Raw genomic sequence first — 14894 nt, 5'->3', positions numbered from 1 at the left:
ACTCTCCTGAGCCAACCACACTCTACTCAGAAGGTCCGCTCTGTTAACTGCCTCTAGTCCCAATGGCTCTTGTGAAATAGCACATAACCTTAAAGTACTAATCTCACTCACCAGAGACTCCATATCCTGCTCCTGAGCAGAAGCCGCCCGCTTCCTGCTCAGAGCATCTGCTACCAAGTTAGCTTTTCCGAGGTGGTAAGCTATATCCAGATCATAATCCGCCACCAACTCCATCCACCGCCTGTGCCTCAAATTCAGCTCAGGCTGAGTGAAGATATACTTCAGGCTCTAATGATCTATGTACACTTGTACCTTTCCGCCATAAAGATAAGATCTCCAAATCTTCAGAGCGAAAACCACAGCTACCATCTCCAAGTCATGAGTAGGGTAGTTGTCCTCATGCTTCCGCAACTGTCGCGAAGCATAGGCAATGACCTTCCCCTCCTGCATCAGCACACACCCCAAACCAACTCTAGAAGCATCTGTATACACCACTTATGGCTTATCCTACTCCGGCAAGGCTAATACTATAGTACTCGTCAACATCTGCTTCAGGCTCTCAAAAGCCGTCTCACACTCTGGTGACCACACAAAGGAAACATCCTTCCATGTCAGCTTAGTCATCGGTTGTGCCATACTCGCAAAACCCCTCACAAACTTCCTGTAGTACCCTGCCAAACCAAGAAAACTCCTGATCTCTGTGGCATTTTGCGGTTTATGCCAATCCCTGATGGACTGAATCTTCTCTGGATCCACAGAAACTCCTGCAGCAGAAACAACGTGACCCAAGAAACCCATCTCTCTCTACTAGAAACTGCACTTGCTCAGCTTAGCGAAAAGCTTCTGCTCCTACAACTTCTTCAGAACTGCCTCAGATGGATCTCGTGCTCCTCAGGACTCTTGGAGTACACCAGGATGTCATCGATGAAGACGATGACAAACACATCCAGAAACTCCTCGAACATGCTGTTCATCAACCTCATAAACACAGCTGGTGCATTGGTCAAACCAAAGGGCATCACCACAAACTCATATTGCCCATACCTCGTCCTGAAAGTTGTCTTCCTGACGTCCAGCTCATCTATCAGAATCTGGTGGTAACCTGACGCCAAATCAATCTTGGAGAACTAAGTAGCACCCCTCAACTGATCCAACAACTCATCAATCCGCGGGAGAGGGTACTTGTTCATCACAGTAACTCGGTTCAGTCCTCGATAATCTATACACAGGCGGAAACTTCTGTCCTTCTTCTTAACAAACAACACTGTCGCCCCCCACGGTGAAGTACTAGGACGATTGAATCCCTTGCCCAACAAATTCTCTAACTGCTTCTTCAGCTTTGCCATCTCTGTTGGAGCCATCCTGTAAGGTGCCTTAGACAATGGCGTAGTCCCTGGTTCCAACTCAATCGTGAAGGGATCATACCGAGATGGTGGTAACCCTTGAAACGACCAAAAAACATCCTCAAACTCACGAACACCAGGGATCTCACCCACACCAACTTGTCCTACAAACTCCAGCATCGATATTGTATCCAAATATGCCTCCCGACCCTTTCTGATCATCTTCTCTGCCTGCACAGCTGAGATAACCAAACTCCCCGAGGTCGGTCTCACTTCTTCATAAAACCAACTCTTCGCCCCAGGCCTCTCAAACACAACTCTACCTTGACAGCAATCCAGATGTATTTTATACTCGTGCAACCAATTCATGCCCAATATCACATCATACAGCTCCACGGGACTGATAACTAGATCAGCCGGCATCGACTCTCCAGTCACCTATATATCTATATCTCTAGCCCATCCATAGACCTGGATAATCTCGCCTCCAGCAACCTTAACGGTCCTGAGCCGCTCTCTGGGATCTCCATGAATGTTGCCCCGCTCGGCACACTCTGGGGTAATGAAGCAATGAGTAGCTCCAAAGTCGAACAACACATGAGATGGAAAACATCCCACCAATAAAGTCCCTACACAAACCTTATGCATTAAGAAACCTAACATTCATCACAGACAAACATAAAATACAAAAATGACAGAAAACACAAAGTCAAGTTTAGAAATTATACTTGTGATCGTGTTAGCACGAGTTCCCCCCGTCTCCACTGTCGTGTACACATGCGGTGCCACTGGCAAAGGCAACACTGTATGTCCCGCCTGCTGCACTCTTGTCTGCTGCCACAGCCATTGGATGTAGCTTAGGACACGACAATCTGAGATGCCCCGCCTCCCTGCAGTTGTAACACACTCGAGTCATCGACGGTGCTGGCTGGTTGCCCCTCTGTGGACAACTCGCCACCTTGTGCTCCCAACTCCCACACCCGAAGCATCATGCACCACTAGACCTCGATCTCTGCATAGTATCAAACTTCCGCTTCTGCCCCTGCGTAGGCTTGCCGCCCTTGCCAGGAACAGAATGAGACTGAGTCTACTACGGCTGCGCCGGAGGACTGAGCACCACTACCTGTGACCTCAAGTCATCCTCTATCCCAGCTGCAGTCTCCACCAGCTCTGCTTTTGTAGCATAGCTCCTCAATTTGCACCGAGTCCTCCAATCATCACGCAGATCCAACAAGAACCTCCATACCTGAGCCGACTTTGGCTCCAAAGTCCGACCTGCATACCCCACAAGCCGAATAAACTCTGCGTCTAGCTCCCTCATTGTACGGTTACCCTGAGTCAACCCCAAGGACTGCGCCTCCATACGATAAAGTGACTCCTGCGGAAAATACTTGGCGTTAAACTCTCCCACAAAGTCCATCCAAGTCCTCTCATGCTGCACTCTTCGTGCCGTCACCGACCTCCACCATACTCTCGCATCCCCCGAAAGGTAGTGCGCTGCCAAGTCTACCCGATAGTTGTCAGGACACCGGAGTGACTGGAAAATATCCTCCATCCGCTCTCTCCACTCATCCCCTACACTCGGATCTGTGCCTCCTGGGAAAAATCCCGCACCCACATGTCGTAGCTGCACCAGAATCAAAACATACTGAGCATCCACTACCTCAGCCCCCGGCTGCACATCCGCCTGCACCCCAGCTACAGGCTGCACCCCTAGCCCCTGCTCACCAACCACTGGCGGCATTACTGGAACCTGCCCACCATCCACTAGCGGCACAACTGGGACCTGCCCACAATCCACTGGCGGCACCACTACTGGAAGCCGCACCAACACCTAACCTAGCAAGCCCGCCAAGGCATCCTCACTACCTGGAACACCCTCCGCTGCAACCCCCACTCCTGGGGTAACCCGGTAGCCGACACCGGGCCCATCCGTCCTGCCGATACCACCACCAGCTAAATCCCCATACACACTAGGATGAACCTGTGACTCTGCCACCTCGTCATTGGCCATGCTCTCGGTCACACTCTCACTGACCTCGGGAACCTGTCCCTGCCCATGGCCATGCCCACGACCACGACCACGACCACGCCCGCGACCAGCAGTTTCCACACCTCTAACAATCTGTATCACCAAGAACAGAAGGCTAAGCAAACAAAAAGACCCTCACTACACAAAGAACACAACTCACCGTGGAATCACAAAATAGGCTCGAAGAGGATGTTCTAGGACCCCATGCCACACCCAAGCATTCAATCCAACATCTACAACACAAAACACACAGCGAACCCGCTCCTAGAATCGTATGGGCTCCGATACCAAACTGAAACAAGCCGACCCGTTTTTTTTTTGTTAAATCCTAATAACTAGTGATCCCATACTCACTAGCGACCTACCCCAATTGATAACAGCAGATAACAATAACAAATCCAATAACCTATAGCCATTAAAGAAAATAACATAATACAAATCCAATAGCAATCCAGAACATAAACCAATCATAATCCAGCAATCCTAACAATCGTCCTAGACCACTAAGTTCCACTCTAGCATCCTAACAAAGAGACAGAGCAAACAACCGAGCCTCTAGTACATTCTCCTCTTCATTTCCTTGATTCTACGATCACACTTTGCCATTACCTACACCGCAAACACAAATTGAGATGCATGAGTATTTTTATAAACACTCAATAAGGCAATCCTCCCATCTACTGGGCTATACACATAAGCAATAGAGACAACTCTAACCATTAACCAACAAGCAATAACCAAACAACAAACCAAACATCTGCATCGAACGACACCAACCCATGCATCGACCGACACCAACTGGGTACGCATCGACCGCCACAAGCTTGCATCGACCAATTCAAGGTTCACTTGCATCGACCAATGCAAGGTTCACTTGCATCGACCAATGCAAGGTTCACTTGCATCAACCGACACTCACACTGCATCGACTGACACATACTCGACATTGCACAAAATCCCTAGTTGCATCGACCGACGCTTCCACATGGCATCGACCGATGCTCTTAGGTCAAAATGCGCCGTCCTTGCAGTGCATCGAACGACGCACATGCCGAGCATCGTTTTTCCTCGAAGCTTCTCGCCGGATCTCCGTTCCTACACCAACGAAACTCGATCCCAAGGCACAAGAAAGCTTCACAAAGCCCGAAAATAACATTCTAACATGCCAAACAACAAATAAACAAGCAGATCAGAGAAATCTAGAGCTTATATAAGCCATGGTCATGCACTTACCTTTGCCGAGAAGATTCTGAACCTCAAACAAGCAACACAATGCTCCTAGGAAGCTCCTACAAGGACCCCAGCTACAGATCTCTACAGGAACAGCCTCAAATCTCCCAAAATCCTCAAGAACACTCAAGAAATTTTTTTCTCTTTTCTTTTCTCTCAAAAATGGCAAAACTCAACTCAAGTGTTTTTCCCTGACCCCAAAACGCAGCGTTAAACTTAAGCTTGTCCGCTCAAAACCGACCATGCATCGATCGACACACCCTATGCATCGACCGATGCACCTCCCAAACCGGGTTTCCGGTTTGCGGATGTTACACCTATGTCATCTATCTAGGCAAACAAGTGGTCTCTTGTTCTTCCAAGAAACAATAAGGGGTCGGTCCTCCATCGAAGCGGAGTATAGAGCCATTGCTAATGCCTCTACAGAAATTCGATCGATATGTAATCTTCTCAATGAATTGTGTATTCACATTCCTATAGCTCTGATTATCTATTGTGGCAATGTAGGAGCCACCTACTTGAGTGCAAATCTAGTGTTTCATTCTAGAATGAAGCACATTGCCTTAGACTACCATTTCGTCTATGGTCAGGTCCAGACTGGTACCCTAAAGGTTTCTCATGTTTCCACAAAGGATCAACTTGTGGATGCCTTGACAAAACCACTACAGAGAGCACAGTTCCTCCAAGCATATTTGATAACTCTCTAATTACATGTTTTAAGTATCCTTTTTTGTCCATATTCTGCATTGTTTATACCCTTACCTTAGCATTTTTAGGTCATTAACTGTAGGAATTCGCATTTAGGCCATTTAGGGTGTTGTATTCTTGCATTTGCATACTTTGGATGAAAACAGATGCTTTAGAGCCTAAAATGGGGAAAAACAAGAACAAATCCGAACGTGTACCCGAAGGAGCCATTGAGCTGGAAGAACAGTTCGAACCCCAACACGATCGAGAAGGATCCGAGAGAAGGAAAAACAACCCGAAGACCTACCCGAAGAGTAACCCGAGCACATCCTCGTGCACCCCATCGAGCAGACCCTCGGGCAGGACTGGGAAGCTAGGGTTAATGGGTTTCCATATATAAACCTCCCTCTTCTTCCTCTCGCCCTAGCACGCTGCAGACCCTCAAACCAGAGAGCGAGAGCTTCTGTGAGAGAACTGAGCCACTCAAAACTCTTTTCCACTTTTGTTAGGATTTATTTTTATCTTTTTGTTATTTCTTTAGATTTCTACTTTGTACTCTATTTTCTCTACTCTATCTTACAATACAATGCAATTTTCGTTTATCTTTGTTTCTATGTCTTTTGCAATGATTTCCGAGTAGTGTAGTAAAGTTTATAGGGATGGGATAGATGATTTTGTGTTCTTGATCAGTTAGGATGTCTTAGTTTGATTGTTTATATTTTATAAATTCCCTTCTAGATTGGTGTTCTTAATGCTGTTAACAAACCGAGAGGGTGAGATTAGATGGTGTTTTACCACCAAGAGGTGTAGAAGAAATGCTTGAATCAACCAATGCTAGAGATTTACTCACTTAGCCTAAGAGATTAGATGAGTAAGGGGTTTATTGACAATAATGAATCGGTTCATATAGCCTGATTGGTCATGTTTCTCCAACGAGAGTTGGGTAGGGGAGTGATCAAGGTTGATTGTTTCTATCACGAGAGTGTTTTAACAAGATTTTAGAGATTCATTGTCTAGGGAATATTTGATTGAGGCATGTAAGACATCTATATTGGTCAGGAACACTTAGGAGTCGATTACCCCATCCTTAGAAGCTTTCGTATTTTAATTGTTTGCATTTTTATTCATCACTCGATCCCTTACCCGAACAGGTACACGATCACCTGCTTCGAGTAACCCCTCGAGTTGTTCATACCTTCTTTGTTTACTCGATCACCCCACCCGATCCTGTACTCGAATGCTTGCATCGAGTGCTTAGGTCGTGTGGTTCCTTGTTTATATTCTTTTCTTTTATTATTTTAGGATTGTTAGACAAAATCATTTATTGTTTGGCTTGACTTGCTTGCTTCTAATTGCATCATATCTGCTAGCATAACTACCATTTGGATTGATAATCCTTTGTACTATAACTACATAGGGAATTGATACCCTGGGTGAAAACCCCTGTTATCAATATTCCAAGATTGGAGTAACCAAGATCCCTACATCTTGAGAGGGTGTGTAGAGAATGTATAATATATGTAAAAGGGTATTTATGTACATTAGTAATCCCTAGTTACCCCCCTAGTATCTCACTATATATAGTTGTAATCTCTCCATCAATATTATTAAGTTTCACATTATACAGTTAACACTTCTTTTTCACCTTCCGAGATAGAGAATCGCCTAGAAATATCGCTCCTAGTACCACCGCGGTTAATATAGCTAATGGCCTGAACATTGCTAGGAACATTGGCCCCTTATGTCGCACTGTCCATGACTCAACAACATAGCCAGTCGAATTTACCATCCCCTGATATAACATTTACACAAATCTAAACTTAATAAGATGATCTTGGAATTATTTAAAACTATAGAGACTTTTCATACCGTTGCAACGATGCATATCAACATAATTTTTGATCTCATAATCCATGCGCTTGGATTGTTCTTTTTGGCGAATAAACTAACAAATGCACAAGACACTGAAATGCATACATTGTGTGAAAGTGCCAAAGCAAATTCTGATGGATACTCCCTCATTATATGCGTCTACTACCACCAAATATGTTAAGAGATATTAAAACATTAGCTTAAGTTTTGACTGTCATACAAACAAATAGATATAACCAAAGTATACCTGAATAGTATAAGAGACCACAATGAGAGTGTACTCAAGTGCTAAAAGTCCTCCATCGATGACTCAATTAGTATTCGACGGTGATGATGGAGACGCCATAAGAGGCTGAGGAAGGTAAATGGATGGTTGAGATGCGGTGAAGATGATGGGACCATGACATGGTATAGAGTGGCCACAAGTGCACCCACTATCGAAACTATAGTGCCAACTACTTTGGCTACACTGCTATTTTTTCTCATGGATACCTTCTCCATTCTTACAAATATAAACACCAAAATATAATACGACTTCAAAATTTTGGTTTTACACTAGAAATATACGAAACCAACTCAAAACAAAAACAAAAACAAAAACAAAAATAAAATATATCTAAACCCAACAGAATAACAGAATGGTATTGAATTCTAAACCAAAACACCTAACCAAAAATCCGACAAGAAATCTCGATAAACCAAACCAAAATTCAAATTCGGTTTACAAGATTAGATAAACAGATAAGATCTCACAAATCAAATCAAATTTGGTCTTATTAGGAGTTTGCATAGAAGAGAAAGTACCCGAAGAGAATAGCGAAGATGAAAGTGAAAGCAGGAGTGAGATTACTCATTGTTGATGCTAAAGTAGGAGAACTATATTTGATTCCTGTGTATCCCAACATCAGATACACACATATGAACAGTAACATCATCGTCATCATATCTGATTAGTAAATTAAATAAACCCAAATCTTGATCGAAGATTAAAGATTGAAACAGAGAGACCAAGAACTTACCCAAGTAATCCAAGAAGTCCCATTTTACAAAGAACTGAGAACTTTAACGGTGGAAGAGATCTTAACCTGGGGTTTTTAATTTCAAGATTTTGGAGTTGGAGACTGAAGATGAAGAATCAAGATAGAGAGAGACCTGTGGGTGATGAAAGGAGAAGGAAGAAGAAAAAGAAGAGCTCCAATTCCATATGAGTAGACTAAGAAGACATAAGAGCCCATTCCCTTTGAACTTGCTGCTTAAAACAAAGTATTCATTCCGACGTCAGAGACAACCACCGCCACAATTGCCGTCGTGATCCCGCTGTCTCTTTGACATAATCTCCCAGACATTTTTGTTGGTTTTTTTATTGTCTTAATCTCAAACTATGTTTTGAGTTTTGACCAATTTGGGAGCCTCTTTTGATTTATTTATTTTTTGGCAACTGGAATTTGACAACTTTTCAATTCATTTGGACCACTTCATGTTCCAACATCAATATATCTCTATATACATTAAAAATGTCTAACCATTAGTTAATTAGTAACCTTAAGTAATGTTATAGTGACGAAAATTTTTAGGTTTTTTTATCTTCCTATATATATATATATATTTTTTGGAGATTTTTAATTTTTTTTAGAATGGAATGAATTATGTAAAAACTTGCATACCTAAGTAAGTTTGTATATGATGTTGGGATATCGCGCTTTGTCCCGGCAAACCATGAGGTATATGACAGTTTCTCAACGTCACATGAATCATCTTTGATCGTGACTACCCCCAAATCTCTCCGATTTGTTTGCGGAAGTGTCTTTGACACACCATAAGGTTGCTTGTTTTCTTCAGTCTCCGATCTTTTGCGGAAGTGTCTAACCATTAGTTAATTAGTAACCTTAAGTAATGTTATAGTGACGAAGATTTTTAGGTTTTTTTATCTTTCTATATATATATATTTTTTTTTGGAGATTTTTATTTTTTTTAGAATGGAATGAATACCTAAGTTTATGTAAAAACTTGCATACCTAAGTAAGTTTGTATCTGATGTTGGGATACCGCGCTTTGTCCCGGCAAACCATGAGGTATATGACAGTTTCTCAACGTCACATGAATCATCTTTGATCGTGACTACCCCCAAATCTCCCCGACTTGTTTGCGGAAGTGTCTTTGACACACCATGAGGTTGCTTGTTTTCTTCAGTCTCCGATCTTTTGCGGAAGTGTCTAACCATTAGTTAATTAGTAATCTTAAGTAATGTTATAGTGACGAAGATTTTTAGGTTTTTTTATCTTTCTATATATATTTTTTTTTTGGAGATTTTTAATTTTTTTAGAATGGAATGAATACCTAAGTTTATGTAAAAACTTGCATACCTAAGTAAGTTTGTATCTGATGTTGGGATACCGCGCTTTGTCCCGGCAAACCATGAGGTATATGACAGTTTCTCAACGTCACATGAATCATCTTTGATCGTGACTACCCCCAAATCTCCCCGACTTGTTTGCGGAAGTGTCTTTGACACACCATGAGGTTGCTTGTTTTCTTCAGTCTCCGATCTTTTATGGCATATCCATCCTTTACTAAGATATGCTTTACAAAGCTTATTGTAACCCTTGTAACCCTTTTTATGCTTGAAGCAACTTTTCCCTAGAGGCTTTATTTGAATGAAATCAAAGTACTGGTTTGACCGAAAAAAAATGTAACTTTGTAAATTTGTAGGCACGATAGTCGGATGATAAGTACGTTTAATTGTTTTTATTTGTTAGCAGATTTAATAGATTAGTTCAAAAAGAGTCAATTCAGAGGAAAATTGTTTACAAGAGTAACATAGTGCGGTTTAGTATGAATATTTTGTGCTAAGAAATCCGCAACATTAGCACCACGAGAAATAAGAGAAAGAGAAAACATAGAGAACTCCTCCATGTCGCACTTGATCTCATACAAATAAACTGAAAATGTCGGGTTGTCGGAAAGAGAAAACACTATCTTTACCAGGTCTGAGCAGCCAGTGAGAAAAACAACATCTCTATGGTCAGGACCAATCATACACTTCATCACCCAAACTAAACCTTCAACTTCTGTATGTAAATGAGATAAACTTCGTCGTAGGTTCACAGCTCCCATAGTAGGTGGACCACCATCCAAAGCCAAGCAGTACCATTCTGAGCTAGAGAACTTATCACCTACTTTCCAAGAGCCATCCACATAACACCGGGTAATTGAGCCCCCTGCACCCCCTGAACCAACTATCAGTAAGTAAATCTTACACAAAAAACCTATGAACTCTAAGATTATCAATTATGTTATGCTTCTAACAATCTCTATCCAATGATTTATGCCTTAGTTGTTCGCAGGTTATTCCAAAGGTACGAGGAAGATGTTATGGCTTCAATAACCTTTTCGATGAGGACTCGTCTTCAACTTGACCACGCCAGATTCCTAAGTTACGAGAAAAAATTCAAACTTTGAAGACACGTGAACTCGAAAAAGACGCTCAGATCAAACAGCTCATGGAATGTAGCAAGCTCCTTTTAGGTAAGTTTCCTGACCTACAACTACTTAACCACACAGTAACCACGAGCGTCGAGGTCGAGGACGATGACGAAACACATCGGTAAAACTTTTGGATTTTATCAATGCATGTATACATGGGTAATTTAATCTAGAAATTTTAAAACTGCAAAATTAATTGAAACTCATCTACAAATGATTATGAAAAATTGAAAAATAAATCAGACTTGTCTCCTACTAACATTTACAGGTGAAGAAAATGGAGTTTTGATTTTTTTAAAGGAAAATAGAATGAAGAGAAAATTTTGAAGGAAATGAGAAGGAACTTTTCGAAGGAAAAACGCAGAAAATATTTAAAAAGAAACTGGAAGGAAATGTTTTCCTACGAAAATACCGAAGAAAAATGGTCAGTATTGCCTTTCACCGTTCCTTACAATATACCTTCGAAATTTTTTGGTAATATCCTTCAAAATTTTCTCCATTTATGATCTTCTACGGGCGATTTTCCCCAATATTTTTCGTAGAAAATTAATAAAAATCTTGTATTTTCTTCCATTTATCTCAAAATCTGATATAAAAAAATCTAATGTTTTCTTGTAGTGTATTATTAAATGGTAACAAAAAAAATTAGTATGAATTGATTCTTCTTTATTATTTTTTTAACCGAAAACCGTTATCTGCCATTATTCTATTTTAATGATTTATTAACTAAAATATTTTGTTTTTTTACGGTATTTTGGATGGGTTTATGTGTTATTTTTTTCAAAAATAGCATATCAAATTTAAATGTGTTATAAATTATGTTGTGGATATGTGGGAATTTAAACTTTGGACTAGACACAAGCCATTAACTTGTTTAATTTACATATTTTGTTTATCGTATACTAAAAAGAATAGTAGTTAGCTGAGCGACAAGTATTAATTACTATTAGCGATGAAAAATCTCAAAACTTCACTAAAATTTGGGACTAAAGGTCAATCATTGAAACATGTAACTCCTAAAAAAATCTTAAATGAAGAATCAACCTTACTCAAGTTTGTGAGATATATTCATTGTAGCCTAATATCATGTAGAGGTCTAAGAAAAAAACCGTTAAAATGATGATTTGACGATATCCTAGATTATGAGATTTTGATTAGAAAACATTTGATTCCTAAAAATTAAAGATCATATTTGTTTCGTCAAATAAATTACAAAGACATTCACATATGAAATTTCACACATATATATATAGCGCGATCTTCAATGCTTGATAGTCCTTAGACATGTTCATCGTTCTTGTAACTTTCCAAGAGAGGAGCCTTCTGTGAACCCGATGGAGAGTCAAGATCAGCTTCGTTGGCCTGCTCGTGGTTAGCCTTTTTGTCATCTTCGACCAAGCCCACTTCCTTAGCTTTACCCCACATCACCGTGTAAAACCCCATTGTTATTACCGTTGCCCCGATCAAGCTGAGATCAACATTTAAGTACAGAAACGAAAACAAAAAAAGATTTTAAGCGAGCTGAGAATGAGAGTTTAATACATTAAACATTTTGCAACGATTTGGAGGTATGGTTCTAACATAACAGCGAGTTCCAAACTAATCTTGGACTAACCCGAAATTATTTATATTTAAATTTCCGCAATAGTCGGAATCGGTCCATTAAGAAGATATCAATGCTTCCTCGACCAACATGGCAAAACTACAAGACTTGTGTTGTGTAGTCTAAAGTGTGGGGTTAATTTACCTGCCGATGTAGAGAGAATCTCTGAGGAAGATAACGCCCATTGCAACAGCTATCGCAATGGACAATGGCTTGAACATTGCAACGAATAAAGGCCCCTTGATCCGCAATGCCCATGTATGGATAGTATTGTTTATGCAAGATCCAAACAATCCCTAAAGATAGTTACAATCAACACAAAACATTTTCCTTTGTGAAAAAATAAAACTAATTACACTCATAGGAAATTCACATTATATAAGTAATGTTCTCACCGAGCAAACGATTGACACTAAGGCAATATTTGGTTTTATCTTCCATACACCCAAGTCACTCCCTTCTGTGAACAATGTAACGAGAGCAGTCCAAAAGCTCACGCCTAAGCTATAAAAGCAAACAACGGTAAACTCGGCCGGATACTCTCTCATGATTTGAGTCTACCAAAAAAAAATATATATATTAAAGATTCCATAATTCTATTAGAAAACGAACAAACCATAGAGAAAAATGTATTAGATATGCATACGTAGTTCATCGTAGTTCAACGAACAAACCTGAACAATGTACCATAATGGAACACAGAAATACTCAACCGAGAGGAAAGCCGCGCCAAGTATCCAATTAGGGTTTGTCGATTGCGATCGCAAAGAAACTGACGGTGGAGATGTAGCAATCACCACAGGACCATTATAAAGAGTCACTATAAACGCACCTCCGATAGAAACAACGGTTCCTAACATTTTAGCCACACTACTAGTTCTCTTGAAAGACACACTCTCCATCCTACAAAACCAACTCTCAAACTCTTAATGAGGCCCAAAAAACAGTTCATGGGCCGAGGGTGGTTTTGGTAAATGGCTAGTGTAAAAGGAATATGTAAAATAGGGATGTATATATATAATGTATAAAGTTGGCACCTGAAAAGGACGGCTAGTAAGAAGGTGAAAGCTGGAGTAAGGTTGCTGATCGCAGAAGCAAGTGTTGGACTACTATAATTGATCCCTGTGTATCCCATTATGTTTGAACAGCATCTATATATTTTATCAACACGAATTTTTATAAATATAAATTTTATTTTGTCAAAATAACAAAAATAATATACGAAGATGGGAAATAGTAACACCCAAAAATATAATATATTTTTCATGAAATTGGGGGTTAGAGTTTTTGCAGTAAAGTTGCAGCTTTTCGAAGCAACTTTAAGCCAAATGTCTCTTTCTTACCCTACTTTGTTGTCCTCTAAACTTTGGTTAAAAAATAAATTTCAGTAACTCTCTTGCAAAAATTTCATCTCTCTTGGATCTTACCAAGACCCAAATCGGGTAATATAAATCTCAAACTCAGACTTCTAAATTAAAGAAAAAAAAAAGAGAACAAATTAGTATATAATATACCCAATAATTCCAAGAAGCACGATTTTGTAGAGAATTGAGAAATTCATCGGTGGAAGAGTTCTTGATCTGTGAAAAATTAAACAAGAAACCATTACTCAAAAATTTCAAGAAAATATTAAAATTTCAAGATCGAATCAAGAAAAGAGAGACCAAACCTGAAGGAGCAAAACAGAGAAGGTAGAAGAAGAAGAGCAGCGAGACCATAAGAGTATACGATAAAAACATGATAGCTCATGCCTTTCAAAGTAGCTGCTTTGAAGAGAGTGTTTAAACCAACGTTTGCACATTCCATTATCACCAGCGCTGTTACAGGTAACACCTCTCTCTGGAAGTATTTTACCGCCATCTTCTCTCTGACTCTTTACTACTTGTCTCTCTCTGTTGATTTATAGATGAGGAGATTCGAAGAAGTGAGTTTTTTTAACACTATATGTAAAGATGAGAGAAACAGAGTTTGTTCTGTTTTTTTTTTCTTTGTTTTTTGGGGAAAAGAAGAAGAAAAGAAGGTGAGTGGGTGAAAGTTAGATTCAGCAATTGTATTGTGTAGTCACACACACTTTAGAAATATGTGAAGCGGACAAAAACAAAACAAAAATAAATAGGCCATGAAACATGCTGACATGTTGTTATGTATCTATGTTTTATATGCCATAGCCATATGAATGGAATTTATTCCAGTACAAAATATATATATAAAGATCATTTATCAGATTATTGATCAACAAATTTGTGGGTGATCAATTAATTATTTTTTGTTGGATGTTTCGTGTTCTTGGTTAGGTCTAAGTTATTTGAGTTTTTTTTTTTTTTCTTTTTAGAAAAATGTATTGGAGGAGACAAAATTTTGTATCTAGGTGATTTACTGATTTGAGTCATCAATTAAGGTTCATGAGAATTAAGGAAGAGGTAAGCTTCAATTGATACTCCATAAGTCCAATAATTTGGTTTATTTAGTGATTAGTAAAAAAATTAATCTTTTTGGAGTTTGATTGGTATCGACTAGCTACGAACCAACTATCAATTTAATGCGTGTATAAATCGATTAAACTGAGTCTGTGACCAAAAAGAAAATATTAAAATGAGTACTTTAAGCTATGCAATTTACCCTTACTAAATTGTTAAATTAGGTG

General features: G+C 39.8%; 2 protein-coding genes across 2 annotated transcripts; both read right to left on the bottom strand.

Moving 5' to 3' along the window:
• Positions 1-6659: 6659 nt before the first annotated feature.
• Positions 6660-8638, bottom strand: LOC104780054 (WAT1-related protein At5g40210). The gene is given in 7 exon segments (XM_087510033.1): positions 6660-7084; positions 7162-7323; positions 7412-7465; positions 7468-7666; positions 7969-8040; positions 8184-8249; positions 8317-8638. Coding segments are annotated over 7 exon segments (801 nt in total). The 5' UTR covers positions 8400-8638; the 3' UTR covers positions 6660-6919.
• Positions 8639-11795: 3157 nt separating this feature from the next.
• On the bottom strand, positions 11796-14616 carry UMAMIT41 (nodulin MtN21 /EamA-like transporter family protein). Its single transcript, XM_010504510.3, has 7 exons — positions 13920-14616; positions 13765-13830; positions 13288-13401; positions 12925-13153; positions 12646-12807; positions 12395-12546; positions 11796-12115 (listed from the first exon to the last, which is right to left on the bottom strand). Exons 1-7 carry the CDS (start codon positions 14108-14110, stop codon positions 11926-11928), a joined length of 1104 nt encoding a protein of 367 aa, XP_010502812.1. The 5' UTR covers positions 14111-14616; the 3' UTR covers positions 11796-11925.
• Between the last annotated feature and the right edge of the window lie 278 nt (positions 14617-14894).

Source organism: Camelina sativa, chromosome 4, assembly GCF_030686135.1.
Source record: "Camelina sativa cultivar CO46 ecotype springtype chromosome 4, ASM3068613v1".
NCBI classification, from domain to species: Eukaryota; Viridiplantae; Streptophyta; class Magnoliopsida; order Brassicales; family Brassicaceae; genus Camelina; species Camelina sativa.
Note: the sequence above shows the minus strand (reverse complement) of the source record. Positions and strands in the feature narration are given on the sequence as shown.